General features: G+C 39.6%; 1 protein-coding gene and 1 pseudogene across 5 annotated transcripts; both read right to left on the bottom strand.

Moving 5' to 3' along the window:
• Nucleotides 1-5,861: 5,861 nt before the first annotated feature.
• LOC102145332 (nocturnin pseudogene) lies at nucleotides 5,862-8,186 on the bottom strand (annotated as a pseudogene).
• A 1,684-nt stretch (nucleotides 8,187-9,870) lies between these two features.
• REXO2 (RNA exonuclease 2) lies at nucleotides 9,871-20,940 on the bottom strand. 5 transcript variants are annotated; one of them, XM_045370980.1, is made up of 7 exons: nucleotides 20,762-20,940; nucleotides 19,704-19,787; nucleotides 15,874-15,951; nucleotides 15,160-15,271; nucleotides 13,753-13,861; nucleotides 12,270-12,323; nucleotides 9,871-10,312 (listed from the first exon to the last, which is right to left on the bottom strand). In XM_045370980.1, the coding sequence occupies exons 1-7, from the start codon at nucleotides 20,906-20,908 to the stop codon at nucleotides 10,183-10,185; spliced, it is 714 nt and encodes a 237-aa protein (XP_045226915.1). In that variant the 5' UTR covers nucleotides 20,909-20,940; the 3' UTR covers nucleotides 9,871-10,182. The 5 variants fall into 5 exon arrangements, 3 of the variants coding, with proteins under 3 accessions (XP_045226915.1, XP_045226916.1, XP_065385074.1); XR_012423722.1 differs by lacking the exon at nucleotides 15,160-15,271; XM_045370981.1 differs by lacking the exon at nucleotides 12,270-12,323.
• Nucleotides 20,941-22,763: the final 1,823 nt, after the last annotated feature.

Raw genomic sequence — 22,763 nt, 5'->3', positions numbered from 1 at the left:
GTGCCTCCTACAGCCTTCTTCCCATGTTCCTGGACTACACTGTCACCTAATCAAGGCACCTGCAATAACCATCCATTTTAAAGTAGCCCTTCTCCTCCTCAGCACCAACCATCATTTGTCTTTACCACAACATCTTTCTGTTTAATATGACAATTCTTTATTTACTTATGTATTGTCTAGCTTGCTCATTAGAACATTAACTCTATGAGGGCAGGGATACATCTAAGTCCTTGCTAGATTCCTAATGTTTACAACAATACTCAACACAAACTAGAATCCTCAATAAAAATGAATGAAGTAAAACAATGAATTCTTAATCATAAATTTTCTATCAAATAAATAATATCTAATTTAATTCTGCAGAAATTTGGGTGTGTGCTATCGTATTTAAGTTGTTTAAGCTATATATTTTCAAAGAAGAAATTTCCAAAGCATGGACCATTCTCCCATATAACTTTAGAACTTTTTAAAAATCAATTGTCTACAACATCCCATTTCCAAGGGTCTTTCAGTAACTCAGTGTACAAAAGTATATGTCATGCTTTTCTCAAAAAGTGGTATTAACCACAGGAAACACGTATCTATATTATTCAAACCTAAACTAGACTTAGGATTTAATTCAAATAAAATTATTTATAAAATTTTCAGATAATATCTGAAACTCTAAAATAATTTTAAAACTCATACCTGTCCCTTCTCCCCATCCATCCTCAGAAAAGCAATGTTTGAACATCAGGCTTCATGGCTAAAGCTCACAATTAACCACTTCAGAACATCAAAAGTGGAAAACCAAAGTTCAAATAACCAAACAGTCTGCAGCATTCCTAGAAAGACTGTATGAAGTCAGCAGTAGTGAGAAACACATGAACAAGGAGTCTTCATTTAAGCTCTGATCATTAACAGACTGTATAATTTTATTAAACTGAATTCTACAAGGCTTTTTTCAACATTTCTGAAGTGCTTTAATTTAATAACTTGCAAAACAAGAATAATTTTAGTAGTATAGCATGTCATTTCTCTCCCTCTTCTGTTGCCCTAGGAGAGGGTTTCAGACGAAAGTCCCAGGCATAAATACACGACTGAGTCCCAAACTCCAACAGAGGGACTGATATATGCCCCAGATGAAGTCTGAGTGTTTTTAAATCAATTTAAAGAACATTATTGGATTGTTATGTAGAAAATACAGACATAATTGAATTTTTCACAACACTAAATGTATTTAATTTAAAGTGCCTGTCCTTTATTATGAAATTCTTTCCTTTGTGTGTTTCAAAACGTCTTTTCTTTTATGAAATGATGGTGATTGCAGCTGGTGTTTTCAACATCCTGATTTGGCAAAATAAAAGTTGGCAACTTCTAGAGAGTACCCAAATAATGCTTTAAAAAATATTTACTATTCATAGGCCGGGCACAGTGGCTCAAGTCTGTAATCCCAGCACTTTGGGAGGCTGAGGCGGGCAGATCACTAGGTCAGGAGATCAAGACCATCCTGGCTAACACGGTGACACCCCGTCTCTACTAAAAACACAAAAAAATTAGCCGGGCGTGGTGGCGGGCGCCTGTAGTCCCAGCTACTCGGGAGGCTAAGGCAGGAGAATGGCGGGAACCCGGGAGGCAGAGCTTGCAGTGAACCGAGATTGCGCCACTGCACTCCAGCCTGGACAATGCAGCAAGACTCCATCTCAAAAAAAAAAAAAAAAGAAAAAAAGAAAAAAAAAAATGTACTATTCATAAAACCCAAAGCTGTGTAAAACATATATTGATGGCCTAAAGAAGAAACAACGTTTTCTAGGAAGAGTTGGCCCTGGGGCATGTAATGCCAGTCCCACATTTCTGGAAGCTTATATTTCAACACAAATAGCTGAACAGTGGCAACCTTTGCTCCTATTCCACTTTCGTGAGGCTAAGATTTTTCTCCATAGTGTCCTTAAGATCTATGCTCTCCTTCAATTCTGAAATTGTCTGCTAGCTGTTAATTATAAACAAAACGATTGGGCTATCATGTCAACCTATTTTCACACACAAAAAAATCTGATGACAGAATAAGGTAGAATGATGTTAACAAGGTATCTTAGAGCCCATAAGATAGTAAAGATAAGAAAATGCATAAGAAAAAGAAACGATTTGGAGAAAGACAGTATAACCAAGATGAGTGAAAATATAAAACTGCATGCAGTCTCTAATTTAACAATTCTATTGCTCAGTATGAATTGTAAGCTGTTTAAGTGGAATTCAAAATGGAAGTTTTTCCACAGAAACAAAACAGGGCTAGGTTCCAAGGCAGCCTACATGGGCCTATTAATTTAGATTATCCAAGGAGTACACCTAACTCAGAATTCAGCAGCATCTCTTTCCCTATTTCATATGACTACATGTGGAGGTAAGAAGGCAAGATGCTTCTAAAAGGTATTAACTTGTTAAATTTCCTTTATCTGTAAACCAAAACTGCAATTCCTTACACCACTTTGACACTGACATAAAAGAAATCACCTCCCTAAATTGTCCACTTCCTGTTACTCCATGATGACAAACAAAAGGAATTTACTCTTTCTAAGGGCACAAGCAAGGGTCCCAGAGTTCAGTTCCTCCAAGCTGGTCCCATTACATATTAATCCTAAAACAGAATCATTCTGGAAATGGATCATGGAAAATTATACATCTTTGTGTGTGCACATGTATGGGTGTGTGTGTGATAAAATACATATAAATTTACCCTTTTGTCATTTTTAAGTGTACAGTGCAGTTGCATTAAGTACAGTCACACTGTTGTATAACCAAAATCATGTTTCTCATCCTGGATCCCCAAGGATTCTGCAGGTTGCTCATGGTATGCTTTCATTTGTACAATAACAGATTTTGCTCCACACTCTTGGAGCACCTGCTCCACAGACTTGTTTGCTGTAGCCTAGCCAGTGGTATAACCTGGGTGATTAAATTGCTAAACTGATTAAATTACCCTGAAGACCAAGTTGTCTCAGGTCCTGTGCATTCAACTTGACATGTCAACTGTGAAATGCTTGTGTTCTAATGGAATGAAAACTTACAATCCCCCCACGATCTTTTTTTCTTTGAAACAATGTATCACTCTATTACCCAAGCTGGAGTGCAGCAGTGCAATGATGTCTCACTGCAGCCTTGACCTCCTGGGCTCAGGCAATCCTCTCGCCTCAGCCTCCCGGGCTCAAGTGATCCTCTCACCTCAGTCTCCTGAGGAGCTGGGACTACAGGTGCACTATGCCCAGGTAATTTTGCGGGGGATGTTTTTATAGCGATGAAGAAATTTTGAAGCCACAACCGTCCTTTACACAATAGCAAATGCTCAAGCACAGAAGCATTCTTCATTTATGTTCCCACCATGCTATCTATACTTCTACTATGAGCCACATAAAATTAAATGCTTTGTTCAAATAATTAAAACTCAACTAATTTTCACAATAGACATACAGCATACAGTTGGCCCTCTATACCCGTGGGTTCCATATCCATGGCTTCAGCCAGTCATGGTTCAAAAGTATTTTTCTAAAAAATTGTGTCCGTACTGAACATGTACAGACTTTTTTCCTTGTCATTATTCCCTAAACAATACACTAATACAACTATTCACATAGCATTTACATTGTAGTTGCTCTTATTATATATAATAAGTAATCTAGAAATGATTTAAACTATCCAGGAGGTTGTGCTTAGATTTTATGTAAATACTACACCATTTTATATCAAGGAATTAAGCATCCATGGATTTGGGTATCCACAGGAGGTCCTGGAACCAATCCCCCATGGATACCAAGGGACGACTGTATTTATCAATACATATCTAGTATAATAGCTTTTGTCCTCATCAGCAGATATAGCACATAATAGCCTTTGTCCTCATCAGCAGCTATGAAATATAACAGTTTTTGCCCTCATCAATCTGCTACATAAGGCTTATCCTTGCAACCACCAATTTTCCATTGTCGCTGCTGCTTATTAATTTTTCAAAATGTTACAGCATTTGAGTGAACCTGGGACATTCATGCACTACCACAAAGCAATCAGTATGACAAAACTGCACTTGAACATTACGACTATTATTTGTTCTTCAAGGCATACACATATAAGAACAGCAGTTCATGCAAACCAAACTATCAATTTCCCTCTAAATTTGTAAGCTGGTCTCTTAACAGAGATATATTGTTTTGTAAATGAAAAAACACAGATGTTTCAGGATTCATTCTCCTCTACTATGGATAAACTGTTAAAAAATGGAGATCTTTCTTGCCCACGTACTCAGTACTATGGCTAAGGGCACTCAAAGAACACTTGACTTTAGACTATCAGGAAAGGATATATGGTCCCCAACTTACAAACAGCTTGACTTATGACTTTTCTGTTTTTTTTTTTAGCTTTAAAAGACCATTTATTAATCTTAAGTATTTATGACTCATGGGTTAAAATATTTATCAATTTAATACCAACAGGTAATTTTGTTTGAAAGAGGCTTCAACTGTTATCCTTACCACTTTTATTTCCAATGGGAGAGAATTCTACGTTCTTTCTTTTTACATTCTCCTTTGTAGATGTTTTGAACCACAGTATCTGGCTATCTTAGGAAATTTAAATGACAGCCCATTAACAGGCTTTCCAGAAAGTTTCCCATCAGTGAAAAGAAGTCCCACTGACTTTCCTAGCCACTCCCATATTCAGCTTGTAAATAACCTATTGTGAGCAGCATATTCCAATAACGATGACGTTGAGTGACCTCAAGTGTACACCAATATTATTCCAATGGAAAAGCTTAGATACTAACAGTGTTTAAATAATTGAAAACTAATTGGAATCTCTTCAAGAGATACAATAATGGGGAACATGGAGGCACAGCAAAGATTATTTATAAACAATGTATGAAGGAGACATGATACTTACACCTAAATAACAAACAAAACCCCCTCCAGGCTAAATAGTTCTTTTGTACACATCTTATTAAAGCCCAGATGAAAATATTTTAAAGCTTTAAGAAAATTACCATAAATTATTCTCTATAATTTGTGCCTTGCATGGTTCTAAAATGTTCATAATGCTATAATTTGCTACTTACGTGAAATTTTAAAAAAAATATCTCCATGCATATCTTGTTCACTTTTTTTTTTTTTTTTTTTTTGAGACAGAGTCTCGCTCTGTCGCCAGGCTGGAGTGCAGTGGTGCGATCTCGGCTCACTACAACCTCCGCCTTCCAGGTTCAAGTGATTCTCCTGCCTCAGCCTCGGAGGAGCTGGGACTACAGGCGTGCACCACCACGCCCAGGTAATTTCTTGTGTTTTTAATGGAGATGGGGTTTCACCATTTTGGCCAGGATGGTCTCAATCTCTTCATCTTGTGATCCTCCCACCTTGGCCTCCCACAAGTGCTGGGATTACAGACGTGAGCCATCACACCTAGCCTTGTTGACATTTAACTCACAAATAAATACCTTAACATGCTGTCTAGAGAAATTGCTCCTAAATACTTATTCTTAATTATGGGGGATTCAAGCAATTCTGAGTTTTTATAGCATCCTCAAACTGAAAAATATTCAAAATTAGCCATTTTTTCCTTAATTATTTAGTTATGTATTTAAGAAATAGAGACAAGCTCTTGCTATGTTGCCCAGGCTGGTCTAAAACTCCTGGCCTCAAGCAGTCCTCCCGCCTCAGCCTCTCACAGTGCTGGAATTACAGGCATGAGCCACTGTGCCCAGCTAAAACAAGTCAATTTAATGCCCTTAAACAATCAAAATGTAATGCTAAGGAAAATAAAACAATACAAGCCAAAACTGGAGTGCAAAAGCAAAAACTTTTTGGCTATAGATTTGTGAACTAAAGGGATCCTTTCCCAAGGGCATGCTGGAAATACAAAAAATGAAATGACAGAAGCTTCCCTTGTTTCCCTCCTTCCTTAGGCAACTTCTTATCCTATTTCAGTTTCCTGAAACATATCTGGTTAAGACTCTTGTGATTAAAAAGACAAAAACAAGTATTTATAGAAGTCCATCAGATTCCTCATTAAAGCTGAAGTCACACACCAGAGACCAGTGGTCTGAAGGATAATTGAAGGATGGTAGCCAGTTGGGTCCAATCTGTTCTTCAATGGGCAGATCAAGAGCTGACCTTACATTTAGAGCATGTTTAGAATACCAGATGTAATCCAGGGTGTGCCTGCCCTCCCCTGGTGTCCAGATCTTCCAGGTAGTATATGGGGGTTCTGACTGCCCACCAGCACTCAGGGGCTTGTAGGCACTGTTCAGGTTGAGGCTGGAGGAAGCAAAATGTTTCTAGGCCTCTTGTGTTGGTTCTGCATTGAAGTCCCCTCAAACAAGAAGGGGAATCTTGGCCCTTGAGTGACGTTTGGCAAGTTCTGAAGAAGGTCACAGCCTTGAGCTGATCAAAATTACTCCCAGACAATGCGTGCTTTTACATAGGTGACACCGAGGCAGAACTGTTGGTCTGACTCCTTGCACTCTAGGAACTGTGCAATGGCCACCTGATTGGTTTTCAGTGTCATGGCCATCAGCCTAATATTGGCAGTGTTCACTAGCTTGATTTGGTTTTGGAGGAAAAATTAGGTACAGCTGTCTGGTCCATTGTTTTGTTCTATACTTAGACAAGATGATCAGGGCTTGAGGAAAAAAAAAATGTGCCTTGATAGCCCAGCCTCCTGAGGAGTGGCTGGAAGGTGTCAAAATACTGTTCTACCTCTTGGAGGCACAATATATCAGGCTGGTAGAATAGGATTTCTTCTAGCATGAGATGCTTCCTTTCTTTTCACTTGAGTGCTTCCAACAGGGCATTGTACAAAGTTGTCTTTGTCTTTCCAAGAGCTTGGACGAAGTTGTTCCATTGCATGACCCTAATAGGTAGGTAGTTACTGGAGCCACAAAATCTCTCTGGAACCAAGGAGGTTAAGTATCCAGGACAGCCCTGCATTCCTCAAAAAGCTCGTTAGGATCTATGGGCTCCAGATGTTCTAGGTCAGGTAATACCAAACACTCTGGGTGCAGGAGGCAGTACTGCTGTTCAGTGTCTTGGCAAAAGCACTAGAGTCTGCTCATATTATTTCAATCGTACTTCGACTACCCATACAACCATTCTGCTTTTCACCTTCTCTACAGTATTAAGTTACATGATATATTCAACACTTTATTATAAAATAGGTTTTCTGTTAGATGATTTTGCCCAACTATAGGCTAATGTAAGTGATCTGAGCACATTTAAGGTAGGCTAGGCTAACATGTTTGGTAGGCTAAATGTATTAAATGCATTTTTTACTTAATAATTTCAACTTACAATGGGTTTGTTGGGATGTAACCCCATTGTAAGTCAAAATGCATCTGTACCGATTCATTCACCTTGAGTTTAATAGAGGGGAAATACACCTGGACGATCCTAAGAACACAGCTTGCAGGACAATTACCGCACAGAACGAACCACCAAATGAGAGGCCCCCCAAGAGCACAAGAATGGCAAGCTCTACTAAGCAAATATACTTATCATTTTTCAAGCTGTAGTTATATTTAAACCAATTCGCACTGCAGTTCATTTCACAGAAATTACTTCATAGCTTCAGGACTCCCCTGTGAAATCCTAAATACCAGCACTACAGCACTACAAATTTAAACTTAACTTAAAAATAATGAACTAATCACTGAACCAGCATGTCTTCATATATACCCGCACTAGACTGGTTCTGTTTCACTCACAGGCTGCCCCTTATTTTATTAAAATTCAACACAAGCTCCATTAAAGGACAATAGAATTAGCTACGCAATTAAGATACAGAAGACAGCATTAAAGCGGTAAGGTGCCTGTTCATGTAAGATTTAAAATGAACACCAGGAGTTGAAAATTTTTAAACTGGCTTGAACAGTTAAACTGGTGAATAAACCAGCCAGTTGTGCGGAAGAAACTTTGAGGCATTAATAGCAGTATCTGGTTCCTATGAACCTTTCTTAAGCCCAGTGTTTTCTTATCTATCATTGCATTCAAATTTAACATTCCTGAAAGCCAAGTTAGGGCAAAGACCCTTTTGCCAAATTTTAGTTGGAAACACTAAACCAAGTCAAGGTCACACTATTGGTGACGTTTACAACAGTGCTCGGCACAATGCAGGCAGTCATAGGCATTAAGTGAACGCTGATTTAAGATAATGCCTCCAGCCTCGTAACTAATCATAGTACCCTTTATTATCAATATTCATTAGCTATCACTACAGGATGCTCACTGTGCTGCGCTCAGAACTGTATGAATAGCATTTAAATTAATTCTAACAATCCATTAAGTAAGGTTATTAACCTCATTTTACAGATATGGAAACTGAGACTTAGAAAAGCAACTTGCCAAAGTCACTCAGTATGTCAGGAGTCTTAACTTGAATTAAGAGTTTGACTCAAGAGCCCTGTTCTTAACTACAGTTGACCCTTGAACAACATGGGGGTTAGGGGTGCCAAACCCTCATGCAGTCAAAAATCTGTGTATAATTTTTGACTCCCACAAAACTTAACTACTAATAGCCTACTACTGACCGGAAGCCTTACTGATAATATAAACAGTCAATTAACATAGATTTTGTATGTTATATGTAATAGATATTACATTTTTTATGCAAACATCAGGAACAATATATATATATCATATTCTTACAATAAAGTAAGCTCTCAGAAAAGAAAATGTTAAGCAAATCTTAAGGAAGAGACAATAAATTGACTATTCATTAGGTGGAAGTGGATCATCATAAAGGTTTTCATTCTCATCATCTTTAGTGGGCTGAGAAGGAGAAAGGGGAGGGGTTGGTCTTGTGTCCCAGGAGTGGCAGAAGCAGAAGAAAATCTGCATGTAAGTAGACCTCTGCAGTTCAAACCTGTGTTGTCCAAGGGTCAACTGTCCTACCCAATCCTGCCTTCCAAGACACTGAAGTTGGTGCACGAGCTAAAACCCATGCCATTCCAGAAAGAAGTGGTCAGAAAGATCAGCAGACTTATGTTTTCATAAATTCATTCTTAGTAGACTCATGAATTTCAGTCTTAATTCACTCGTTTGGAAAAAGTTACACTACAATCCCTCTCTCCACTGATACAGCTGTAGTATAGGTAACACAACTTAGTACATGTTAAAACGTTACTCAAATGAAAATATTATGGGGTTATTCTGATCTACTAGCTAGTGATCTCTCTGTAACTATCACACATCAAGATCGTGCTACTATGTTCGTATCTGTAATAGAATAGACATGTAATTTGACATCACCACAGAAGTCTTCTCACCTAGTGGTTCTCAAGGAAAGGAAAGAAACCTGTGGGCCTTTCCCAATTTTGATTTGACTTCAAGGGGCATTTGTCAGAATGAGGTACACAAAGCAATGAGATGTGTTCTACAGATGATTCTATTGCACACTCTGGCTAGGAAATCACCTTTAGTACTGTGGTCTAGAATATGTAAACTTAGTTAGTATGTTCCAACCGAAATCCCTTCTCAGCTACTTACCATTAGAACTAGAGCAGCAAGCTATTTACATTCTGTAAACCAAGCAGTCACTGCTGTGCATATAAATAAGCCCTAACTATTACTCGCAATAAACCTTAGTTATAGAATCCGTCTGAATTGAATTCCCTGAATGTAGCAGAGTAGCCTAGTCCAGTGCTGTTAATTCAATAACTCTAACAATGAGCCCAAATCTGCTTCTTTAAACTTATCCATGGTTATTCTAAAGCAAAACACGTTCACTTCCTGTTTGACCTGAACTTATTAACCCATTCCGAATTGCATTACAAGAGTTTAAACATTAGCCATATCACTTCAAAAAGAAAAAGCCATCTTCTCCCGATGATTAAACTACTAAAGAATACATGGTACAGAAAGGTTTGCATTTCAATAGAACTAGCTTTATTTACTTATTTATTTATTTATTTAAACAAAAGAAATGATTTAAAAGCAAATGCATATATGTACCAAGGGATGGACATGACCTGGTACTTACAAAGGAGCTGCTGTGTCATAATGGAAACAGCATATTAGGAGAAAAATAGTATTTCGTGTGCTGTCTGCTTGAGTAATCAATCTGGAGATGCAAGTTAACCGAAGGTGCTCTGCCAAGCCATCAGCGTGAGAAAAAAAAAAAAACCACCAGAAGTTGCCTCCAGATAACTATGTAGTGGCAGCGTGATAACCGGCATCAACTCACGGTCTTCTCATTTTCCCCATTTTCTATAATTTTCCTCTTCTTTTCATCTATTTTTTTCTTGAAGATGTTATTTCGGTAAAACTGAAGTTCTTTGATGCTTTCGCTAATGTCGTCAAGTGCCCTGTAAGCAAACACACCACACTGAATGAACTGTCCAAAACTGGGACATGAAAATCATTTTAAAAGTACGACTGTTACAAAATGACTTAAGAACAATGGGTGCTACTGTACATGTCACTATCTAGCATCATCAAAAGTAGAACATTTCAGAAAAGCAATTTTCTTTAAATGTTTTGTATAAACTTTTGACAAAAAAATTGGTAAAATATAAAAGATTAAACTTTCCCAAATTGTTCCCTAAGATGGTGACATGTTCCACCGGGAGAAAAAATAATTCCAGGGTCAAATAAGTTTAGGAAAAACTAGATTAAACTTTTTACTGAAGTAAAAAGTTGGAAAGCATTTCATATACTGATGTGTATTATTAACTCTCAAAAGGAAGCTGTCCTATATTTCTAATATATTAATTTTCTAAAATTAATAAATTTTAGTATTTCTAAAACTTAATCGACCACATTTGCAGAATACTTATAAACAGCTCATGGAACACAGTTTGAGAAACACTGCGCAATACTTAATGAGGCCCCTGAACAAAACAGACTTGACATACTTGAACAGAGGCCGTCACTCAGTCATCATAATAAACATCAATTATCAAACAGTACCTAACCATACCGGAGGATCTACCTCCTCTCATGGTGATTTGTGCTATAATCAGTGGCAGCCTGCCTCCATCTAAGAGCCTTTCATTTCTTCCAACATGTTGTTTCCCATCTGTTGCAGTCTGAGAAATCAGGTAACCAAGATTATTAGAACAGTGTGCAAGTAAATCAATAAGCTCTGAATGATGGGCCAAGGGCCACTTCCAGAGAATACCCGGCACAAATTTTAGTGCAAGAGTTTTATGACAGTTATTTGCGTGGCTAAGGCAACCATCTGCTTTCTTCCCAGGTCTTGGATATATGTCAGAGCTGAAGCTGCCAAAATTATGGCCTCTGGCTAAATAATGGTACACAATCTCTTATCCACAAAACTGAAATCCAAAACATACCTGAAAACCCACAGTACTTTCATAACCTATTGTGTAGCAAAACCTGAGCAATCTTAATGTGAGGCTATTGACAGTCATCATTAGTTATGCCATTTGGTGTGAATATACACGTTTCACTACAGAAATATCTGTGTGTTTTATTATGGGCTGCTTCTCAAACCTTGTTAGGGATGCTACAAGATAATAAGCAATACAGACATAGTGTTACCTTTCTAAAATCTGAAAAATTCTGAAATCCAAGACATACCCCAGTTGTTTCAGATAAGGTATTCTAGGCCTGTATGCCTGTGCTATAGTCTACATACACTCAATAAAATAACATGAGAATGCCCAACTTTTCAGGGATTGGTCTTTCTCTGTTTGCCTAGAACTGTGCAAGGTACATCGTAGGGGCTCAGTGAATGGTTTAACAAATGCTACCCTTAGAAGTCAGTTGCTAAACCTTCCATCAGGTTTCATGTTTCTCCTGAAAGACCACAAAATCAAAAAGAAAAGACCAGTACAGGACACATGAATATATAGGATCTTTAAACTCCTTGTCAACTTGTACCTAAGGCTACAGGCATAAGAGAAACAATCAGAAAAACTATAACAAGTGTCAAAGTAGGCAACTATATTATACGATTGCACACAAAGTGTTCTGATTTCAAAAGGCTGCCAGTCCATATCCTCTGTGGGAAAAAAGTTAACACGGTTCATTACTAGAAAGATTACAGATTGTTTCATCATGCCTATAAACCAAGCTATCTAAGAGTTTTAAAACAGCAATAAAGGCTATATAACCCTCTCAGAATGGAACACGAATCTGACCAGAATTCCTAACAGGAAGAGAATGTTATGTTTATGCTAGTCGAACTTTATCTTTTCCCCAAGAAAAAAGAGTTAAGGGACATTATTTCAAGCAGTCAGGAATTTGGGAGTTAAGTGCGTGTCAGACTGGAAAGCGCTTGGTAGAACTCAAACTTACCTATGAGAAGCAGCCTTCTTTGGTGCAAATTCATATTCTTCTGGATACCAGCGTCTATACACGGCAGAAATGGAACTCTCAAAGGAAGCTGTCTCAAATACACTGAATAATTACCTCCTTCAAGTAATCCATTAACATTGAAAATGGCATTTGAGTCATGATTCTCAAGTTGCTTCTTTGCCAGGGCCTCTATCTTCCACCCTCTCCTCTCTTTCTTCTGTATATTTTCTATGAGCAAGCTCATCAGTGTGTAAGACTGCTAAATCTGGAAATCCAGCCCAGCCCTCCCTAGAGTTTCTGTCATGGATATGCAACTGCCCACTAGATACCTGCATCTAAAAATCTACCAGACACTTCTAATTCAACATACATCAAACCACACCCATCATCCTCAGCACCTCCCCTGCCCCATCCACCATACTCTTCCTCTTCTCTTCTTCTTTTTATTTGAACACTGCCATCAGCCACCAAAGCTGCTCAAACTAGAAACATCAGAATCACATTATACCTCTTCCTTTTCACACCACCTCATTTGAACACTGAGTGTCTGTCAATTGACCCTCTCACATTTTTATCATACAAGCCCCTCATTTCCATGCTCTGCCCTTTCTCCAGTTCATTCTTCTCTCCAAGATGGTGGAAAAGGCTCCTTTCTATCTCTCTACCACTTTTCTTGCCACCTTCAAATCAGAACAATCGTATCACTCACTCTTCTACCTACACTTTCTCAAAGGAACCCATTCCTTGCAAGATCACAGTGAACTTCACTGGCATGGCATGCAAGCCCTTGAGGCTCTAGACCCATCTCCCACCTTCTCCAACCTCATGCTTTGCATTCCAGCATTAATGGTTTGTGATTCATTTAACACATTTTGCCTTAGCTTCCTGCTCCCTCACATTGTTATACTTCTGTCTGCTCTCTCTGAATGCTCTCTCCTCAACAAAATGCCTGGAAGACTTCCACTCTTCTTCAAATCTCAGTTTCAAAGCGATTTCCTTCCTACATAAAGGTTTCTCTGACTCCCCATTCCTCTTGCTCCAGCACAGTTAGATGCTGCTTCCCTTGTGACCTCAGTAGTCCATATGTACATTTTCACTACAGGAGTCATGAGAGAGTATATTTTTAGGGTGTGTTTTTTACACATATGTCGATCCACTACTTTCTAAAGTACTTAAGAGCTTTTCATCTATATGTTCCCAGTCAGAAGACTTCCATATAATATTAATTAATCCAGAAAATTTATTGAGCACTTATTTTGTGCCAGGCATTGGCTTATTTACTGGGAACATGTCTGATATTGTTTCTCCCAAATCTCACCAGTCCAGGATAAGTTAAGGTCCTATGCAAGCAAGAATGGGATGAGGAAGATAAGAACCCACTTGGCGGCCTTAGTTCTATAGCTCTATCCAATTACTTTTCACAAGTTCTCAATTAAAACATGCTAAATGAGGTAATTTAATGGATCCTAAATATAGCCCTTACCTGCACAGTTCTTTAACAGTGCTCACATCAATTATTCTATAATGAAGATGTTTCATGAACTGGGGCATGTATTTGTCAAGAAACTTCTTATCTTCATGAACTGAATTTCCTAGAAAGACACGAAGCATACTGCATCTCTGTATTTCTAGTAGTATACAACAGGATATCAAAATTCATAAAATGTATTTGAAATGGAGATGATTTTTTAAAATTCCAACAATTCCTAAAAGCACCTCTATATTTCTAAATCAGGTTTGGGTAAATGTGATTAGCTTACAAGTACAGATTTGCAAGTACTTAGTCAGTTTAGCTCATTATAAATTTGTAAATGACCTCTCATGAACAGAAGGACGAATCTATCATTCCACATGCTTGATGTAATGCACAAATCTATTTGTTACTTTTTAAGGTCATACCAGATATGCAAACTTTCTCCCAGTGTCACAAAATTCACACCACTAACCCTAACAATTTAACTGAATCACATAGGTAGATAAACCTTTATTTACAATTCAAGTTTTTCAATAAATCATATGAATATTCATGTTTCCGAAAAGTAACTAAAAACACTAAATTTTAAATGAGACCTTTAAAACACATACCAGCCACATTGGCTGGGGGAAACATTGACACAACATATGCTCTAGTACTTAATGTCAAAACTTATTTTTATAAATGTTTAGGAACAGCATTAGTTACCACATCAACTTACATATACAAAGGCACATATACCTTCAGAGAAACATTAACTTCCCTCTGGCAATGTCACCCCTTTAAAAATACTGGGAGAAGAGGCCTAGTCTCTTTAGAAAGTCAGTGTCATAGGGGAAAAATAATAGGTGGAAAGTTTTACATTAAGAGACTAAAGAAATATAACTAAATGAAATGCATGAGCCTTGACTGAATGCTGGTTCAAAAACAAGTATTCTGGGGAACGTCTAATGTGGAGTACATATATGATACTCAATAATGTTTCATTATCTTCAATTCAATGACACTGTATTACATAAGAAAATGTCTTTACTCTTGGGAGATGTTTGAAGAAGTATTTAGGAATGAAGTGTCCTGATGCCTGCAATTTCCTTTAAAATGTCGAACAAAATATAGGTAAAACAATCAAGGCACAAGGTTAACAATTACTAAATCCACTCCTCTGTGCATGTGAAATTTTTCCATCATAAAAACATGGGGGAAATTTTTATTAAGATTTCATGTCAGGTTTCAGGGCATTTTCCCAATACTCGTGCTATAAACTACACAAAGAAACTTGAACAGAAAAGTAAGATGTGTAACCCAAAGCAGGGTAAATGGAAGACATGGATGGGCTCGGCTGGTCTTTCTGGAACTGCAGTCTCTTGAACCACTACATATGGAAGACTATAAGATATACATAGGATTGGATTTTACCTGCAAGTGGACAGAGCCCTGGAGGAGTCTGCTGTCGTACAAAGGACAGAAATTCATACTCTGCCTGCTGCAATGTAATTGTACTCTCCTTCACTGCCTTGGTAAGGCCAGACTGCAAGAGAGAATCCCCAGCCCCCCACCAAAAACACATGTGAAGTCAGTTTTCGAAGGCATCCAGAAATGAAACTTCACTTTTAAAATGGGCAAATATAACTACAAATAGACCATTTTCAAAGCTCAAGTTCAAATTGCAACTGCCATCTTTGCACCATTTTTTTCCTTAATCCAAGCCAACTCAGTTATGATCCTGACTGTTAATAGCATTTCCACAGTCAAAAAAGATGGTGCTCAAAGTCCAAGGATATTAACCTCTGGGAAGAAACAACTATTAACAGGAGAGCAGCAATCCCCCTTCTCTGAAAGTTGATGTCTAACCTTATCCAAAAGACTGACTTGAGCAATACTTGACAATCCGCAATGCGTTCGCGACAGACTGAATGTAGGAGAGAAAAAAAAGAGGACATTCAGGAGAAGATGATCTCGAGAGGTCCCGAAGATGAAAAGCAAACAAGCAAGCAGTTTCCCAGGCTTGCTAAGCAATCTTCTCTAAGCCTTTTCAAAATACCATCCAACGATGGTATCGGATTCAGGTGTGGGAGCAAAAAGCTTTTTACGGATCCCCAAAGCAGCAATCCTGTTATTTGGTCATGTTACCTTCCCATGATGCTCCTTACACCAATCTGACATGCTGTCCAGCAACTCATCTGGTTGTTTTATAATCAGGTTAGGACCCTGTGGATGGGAAACGCCATCAGTCACCAAGAACCAACAGGAATAACCTTACTTTCAGAGGGAACGTTTAAGCTGTTTTAAGGACTAAATATACATATCAGAGAAAGTAAGAGATCAGGATGCTTTAAAAGTGTTCCTCCTTCATCCCAGCACTGTTTATTAAGGCAAAATAGAACACACGTACACACATACACAACTGAAAACTCAAACGCCTACAAATAGATGACACAGATATCTATCAAGGGTCAGCAAACTATGTCCCCATGCTTCAGCTATTTTTTTTTTTTTTTTTTTTTTTGAGACGGACTCTCGCTCTGTCGCCCAGGCTGGAGTGCAGTGGCGCGATCTCGGCTCACTGCAAGCTCCGTCTCCCGGGTTCACGTCATTCTCCCGCCTCAGCCTCCCGAGTAGCTGGGACTACAGGCACCCACCACTACGCCCGGCTAATTTTTTGTATTTTCAGTAGAGACGGGGTTTCACCGCGTTAGCCAGGATGGTCTCGATCTCCTGACCTCGTGATCCGCCTGCCTCGGCCTTCCAAAGTGCTGGGATTAAAGGCGTGAGCCAACACGCCCGGCCTCAGCTATTTTTTAACAGCTAGAAAGCTAAGAATGATTTTTACATTTGTAAAAGATTGTTTTAAAAAAAAAAAAAAAGACGAGAACATATGACTATACTCAAAGCCTAAACTATTTAATACCCTGCCCTTTCCAGAAAAGTCTGTCAACCCTTGATTACGAGTTCATTTTGAAAAGTGTCTAGGCCAGGCATGGTAATAATCCCAGCACTCTGGGAGGCTGAGGTGGGAGGATCACTTGAGGCCAGTAGTTCAAGACCAGTCCAGGCAACATACCAAAACCCCATTTCCACAAAATTAAAAAAAAACAAAAAACAAAATTAGCTGGGCATGGTGGCACACCCCTACGGTCCTAGCTTCTCAGGAGGCTGAGGCACGAAGATCACTTGAACTCAGGAGTTCAAGGTTACAGTGAGCTATGATCATGCCACTGCACTCCAGCCTGGGTGACAGGGTGAGACACTATCTCTTTAAAAAAAAAAAAAGGCCGGGCGTGGTGGCTCACACCTGTTATCCCAGCACTATGGGAGGCCAAGGCGGGCGGATCACGAGGTCAGGAGATCGAGACCATCTTGGCTAACACAGTGAAACGCTGTCTCTACTAAAAATACAAAAAATTAGCCAGGCATGGTGGCAGGCGCCTGTAGTCCCAGCTACTCAGGAGGCTGAGGCAGGAGAATGGTGTGAGCCCGGGAGGCGGAGCTTGCAGTGAGCCGAGATCGCACCACTGCACTCCAGCCTGGGTGACAGAGCGAGACTCCATCTCAAAAAAAAAAAAAAAAAGTATCTATATTGCAGGTGAAAAAAGCAACTGCAGAACCATATATGCATACATATGATTTCATTTACACCTGTTTAAAAAAAACACGCATTTATATAAGCATACAAAATATCAAGACAATACGTAAACTTGGAGTAAGATGGGGCAAGAGAACAGGACAAAAATCCAATAGTTTACTATACATACACTTTGGATAGTTACACTGTTTAACAGTATTTTTATATTTAAAAAAATTTAAAGAGGCAATTGTTGATATCTGAAACACACACACACACAAAGTGGTCCTCAAATTCTCGGCTCCATTTCACAGAATATCCAAGTGTGAGTCTCTCAGATTAAGTCCTGGCAGTTAACAACAGCTGCGGCATTAAAGCAAGTCACCTTAGCTGCTCCCTCTGTAAGATAGTGATAATAATAAACTGCATCCCTTCCCTCGTAGAAATGTTAACAGGATAAAAGAAATTATAGATATGAGCTCTTTGAACTCTCTGGTAGAAAAGTATTCTAAAAATTCAAGGTATTATTACTACTAAGGTGGTAAAAACAGTTTGCAATCACTTAAAGAAATGGCCAGAATTTAATTAAAATACGCCTGACATCCTACTACTAAAAAGGAGGTTTAGCCAAACAAGAAAACTGGTGTTGGCAATCTCTGCAGAGAAACAAAAAATTTTGCTTGGATAACGTACATTTTATGATAGTCACGAAAAAAAAATACTCATACTATTAAAAAAAATACTAACAATGATGGAAAAATCAAACTACTACAGATATAATGCTAGATACCTATTCTAGATCCCAATTTAGCAAGCCACGGGACCACACCTACTGAAAAATTTTCAGAGTAGTATGCCTGCTCTTCTCCCAACATAAAACATTTTTCTCAGACTCTTATAAAAGAATAAAACATACTGCAGAACTGATAGCCCCCAATTTTTTTTTTTTTTTTAATAAAACATCTTTATCCTCATCTGACTTAGTCCATTTACAAATGCTGCATTCATCTGCAGCTGTGTGAATACATAGCCAAATTTCCTCCAGGGTACATATCAACCTACCGGTCCATTAAACTGTATTTCACATTATATCAACAGTCTAAAGGAAACACTCTTCTTCAGCCAAGGGTAAGTTAGGATGGTAAAATAAAGACACTTCTCTTCACTATTCATCTCCAGTAAATCCCAAGTAACAGAAAAAAACAACCAAATCTAAAAATCAGGGCTTTATTTATACAAAGTTAAAAAAAGTTGTTATGATGAGAAATACAAAGTCTCATGATTCTCCTACAGCTGATATGCGGGGAGGATAAGCCTGGTACTCCACAAACACAGTCATTCATCTAGAAATACGTCCTCACCTCTTTTACCTACACAGCAAAACAAACGAAAGTGTTAACTGCAGATTTACGAAATTTATCCGGTGCCAGCAACGTATCAATGCTACCCTCTAGGAACTTATTTTAACAAGACTCTCTTTTCCACAAACATCCCTACTTTGTTCCTATTCTGGAGTTTCTGGCTCTGAATACTGCTGACAGTCTAAAACAGAATTATTCAGGGTCAGGGATTTCACCCCCTACCAGATGGTGTCACATCCTTGTTAAATGTTTCATGAGTGGTTGAAATGCAGCAGGTGTGTTTCATTTGTTTTGCTAAATGTTTCAGTTGAAAGTAGCATGCAAAAACCTTAACCATGCCCAATCTGTCAACAAGAGAATACTTTATGGGTGTGCATTAACAGAAATTCTAAAATCTTAATATAGATCTAGAAGAATCACATGACCTAGTTGAAAAGGCAGAATTGTAAATATGGAGTCAAGTTAAAGTCAAGGTTATGATATAAAGACGCAAACACTGGCATGAGTCACCAAATCTGATGGGAGGACAGTTGGCTGTCCTACTTGCTAGGAGCACCTTACTGAGACAGCCTGAGTTAAACTATTGGCTCCCCTAATAAATAGCCACTGGGGCCTCAGACAAATTACCCAACATCTCTATGCTCAAGTGTCCTCATCTATCAAATGAGCATTACAACAAAACCTAACTTACAGTTGCTGTGAGGACTAAGAACAAAGACGTATAAAGCACTTAGAAACTGTACCTGGCATACAGTAAGCGCTCAGTAAATGACAGAATTTATGTTTCTGTAAATTTCTGGCATGGCTAATTAAAAAATAATGCTTAATTTTTTAATTTAAATTTTTAATTAATTTTTCACCAGGCTGTGAGATGGATTACTTTGGTTCTAGTACCACCCCTACCATGACCTAGCACATTACCTTAATCCATATGGACCTCAACTTTCTTATTTTTTAAATAAAGAAGCTGGAAAAAATGATGGGTATATCTCCAGTGCCCTTTAAAAAGTATGACTGTATTACATGGTATCACGTACTTCAGCCAAAATGTTGAGATCAGAGTCCGTTATCAGACAGGCCATCTCAATAATCTGGTCCTTCTCAATGTCCAATCCTGTCATCTGCAATTAAAAATAAATATATAACACACACAAAGCCATCATTCTGGCCTCTTTTACCCAAGTTTATTTAACAGAAATTCCCTCAAACATAGTCAGCTTGTAACCCATAGCCGAAACAGAAGAGAAGAATGCTCCTTGGCCAACTACTGAAGGTACTAAACACGAGTCCTCGTTTATTCAACAAACATTTACCAAGGGCCTGCTATTTGTCAAGCACTGAGATTCTACTCCGGGACAGATGCAAAGTAAGTAAAACTGGGTGCTGACATCACTCACTTTTGAAAGAGATAACTAACACCACGACGTTTCTACAGAGTTCACAAAGTTTTCACACTAATTACATCACTTGATCTTCACAATCTAATGGAAAAACTACTGTTATTATCCTCACTTCATATAAACTGAGGCTCAACGGAGGGAGGAGCCCTTGTTTCAGGCATGGAAAGCCTGAAGGGATAGGAATTGGGTTCCGGTCCCAACTCAGACTCTCACTAACAGCACGACCTTGAATGAGTTGAATCCTTTCCGTGGGCCTCAATGTTCTCACTTATGGAATGAGGGGTAGGGCTGAGTCATCTCCGGAGTCCCGTCTGACTCTAACAACCTACGGTCCTTTAAGGATTTAGTTGGGGGAGGCTAAGAAGAGCCGCTGCCCCCGCCCCCACTCCAGTGACCCAAGCCCAGAGACGCCAGAGGGTTAGGAAAAGTCCACATCTGGGCGGAGGGACGGGCAGGAGAGGAAGCCACACGGAGGACTCCTCCCTTGTGGAAAGAAGCCCTACAGCCCAGCAGTGCGCCCCACGCCCGCAGGACTCCTGCCTCCGGACTTGCCCTGCGCCGCCCCTGGCCGGCGGCGCTAACCTGCCACACCTGAGACCCAGACCCCCGCCGCTCTCCCAGGACAGGCTCGGCTCCTCGGTCCCACGCGCGAAACCTCACTCGCCTTCCCCAAGCCCTCCGCCGACCTCACTCACCTCCAGGTCCACCCAGACCATCCGCTGAGCCATGCTCTCCCCTGCCGCCATGGCTGCGCCACCTTCGCGTACACCTCGCGTCCCAAACCGTCCGCGACTCCCACCTACACCCCGCAACAGCCTGGAGCCCAGGGAGCCGCCTAGCATCACCCGGCACCAGCAGCCACGGCCCCAGTCTCGTAGCCGGCGCTGGCGCAGGCGCAATAGTCGCTAAACGTCGCAAACCCGCGGGGAGGCGCACGAGCTGAAACCACACGTCCCAGCGTGCGGTGCGCCGGCTCGCCCTCAACAGCCCGGCTTGGCTGCCGAAGGGAATGATGGGACTTAGAGTCTCACCTGCGGTTGCGACCGGATGCCCCACCCCCGCCACGTGTTTTTCGGGTGTTACTGGACGCGCTTGTTTTGCACTGCTAAGTTTGTTTGCTTCCAGGAGTTATTTCCTGAGTTTTGGTTAGTTGTAACCGCGCAGTTAAAAAAGAACTCTTACTTTGGTTGGTTGGAAAAGATCTGATTATCTATGTATGGTGTTTTTTTCATGTATCTCTTTCCTTTTTTGCTTTTCTTTCTTTTTTTTTTTTTTTAACTTACCTGCCCCTCTATTCCACAAACTGGATATTTTCCTCATTTTTTTGGGACCAAGAGGCAGTGTGCTTTTGGGGGCCAGAAGGCCATTAACATTATCATCAAATCATTTAGAAATATTTACATGAGATCTTGTCTGAGAAATCATTTAGCACGTATTAGGTGTTCAGTCAAAGTTAGTTACCTTCCTTCATTTTGTTATGGGAAAAGGGTCCTGATCCAGGCTCAAAGAGTGGGTTCTTACACCTCCTGCAAGAAAGAGTTCAGGGCGAATCCATAAAGTGAAAGCAAGTTTATTAAAAGTAAAGAAATAAAGAATGCCTACTCCATAGGCAGAGCAGGGGCATGGGCGACTGAGTATACTTACAGTTATTTCTTGATTGTATACTAAAGGGGTGGATTATTCATAAGTTCTCCGGGAAAGGGGTGGACAATTCCGGGAACTGAGGGTTCCTCCGATTTTAGATCAGATATGGTAACTTCCTAAGGTTGCCATGGCATCTGTAAACTGTCATGGCACTGGTAGGAGTGTCGTTTAGCATGCTAATGCATTATAATTCGTGTATAATGAGTAGTGAGGATGACTAGAGGTCATTTTGTCATCTTGGTTTTGGTGGGTTTTGGCCAGCTTCTTTACAACACCCTGTTTTATCAACAAGGTCTTTGTGACCTGTATCTTGTGCTGACCTCCTATCTCTTCCTGGGACTTAGAATGCCTAATCTCCTGGGAATGCAGCCCAGTAGGTCTCAGCATTGTTTTACCCAGCCCCTATTCAAGATAGGATCACTCTTCAAATGCCTCTGACAATTTGGCCAAGGGTTATCCCTTATTCCTTATGAAACGTGTCTGCATGATGACAACTTGCTGTTCTATTATTACAAGTTCTCAAAGTTAAATCTCGTCCTCTTATAACAAATCTATGCAGTAAACTAACTTAAAATGAACTGAAACAATTCTGCCTGCTCTGTCATCATCTTTGGCTTTGATCCAGGTGTCTTTAATCTCCTGCAATGATAGCTGTAATGTCCAGCATTCCTAGGAGTCCAGGTGGCCAGCATCAGGACCTTTAGCCCTGAAATGTCAAATTTTGTGAGTCTCTTAAATCTTGGCTATCCGGTAACAAATTTGTGGCAGAGTGCCACTTTGTCACAAATGTCAATCTGGGCTTTGAATTGTAATCTCTATGTATTTTTCTGAAAGCCATATTGCTACTCATTACAGAGCTTGTGGTCCATCCTACCTGGTGAGCTGGTTTCATGAGAGAGAAACTTTGTTGCCTAATTGGAGCTTTAAGGAAAGTGTAGGGTACTGGATTTCACCTTCTACTGATTTTCTGTACCCAACCCATGACCTGCAACGGCCCAGAGAAACTCTTTGAAGGGTCATCAAAAGGTATGCGCAGATTATACACAAAAAGAC

Source organism: Macaca fascicularis, chromosome 14 (assembly GCF_037993035.2).
Source record: "Macaca fascicularis isolate 582-1 chromosome 14, T2T-MFA8v1.1".
Taxonomy (NCBI): domain Eukaryota; kingdom Metazoa; phylum Chordata; class Mammalia; order Primates; family Cercopithecidae; genus Macaca; species Macaca fascicularis.
Note: the sequence above shows the minus strand (reverse complement) of the source record. Positions and strands in the feature narration are given on the sequence as shown.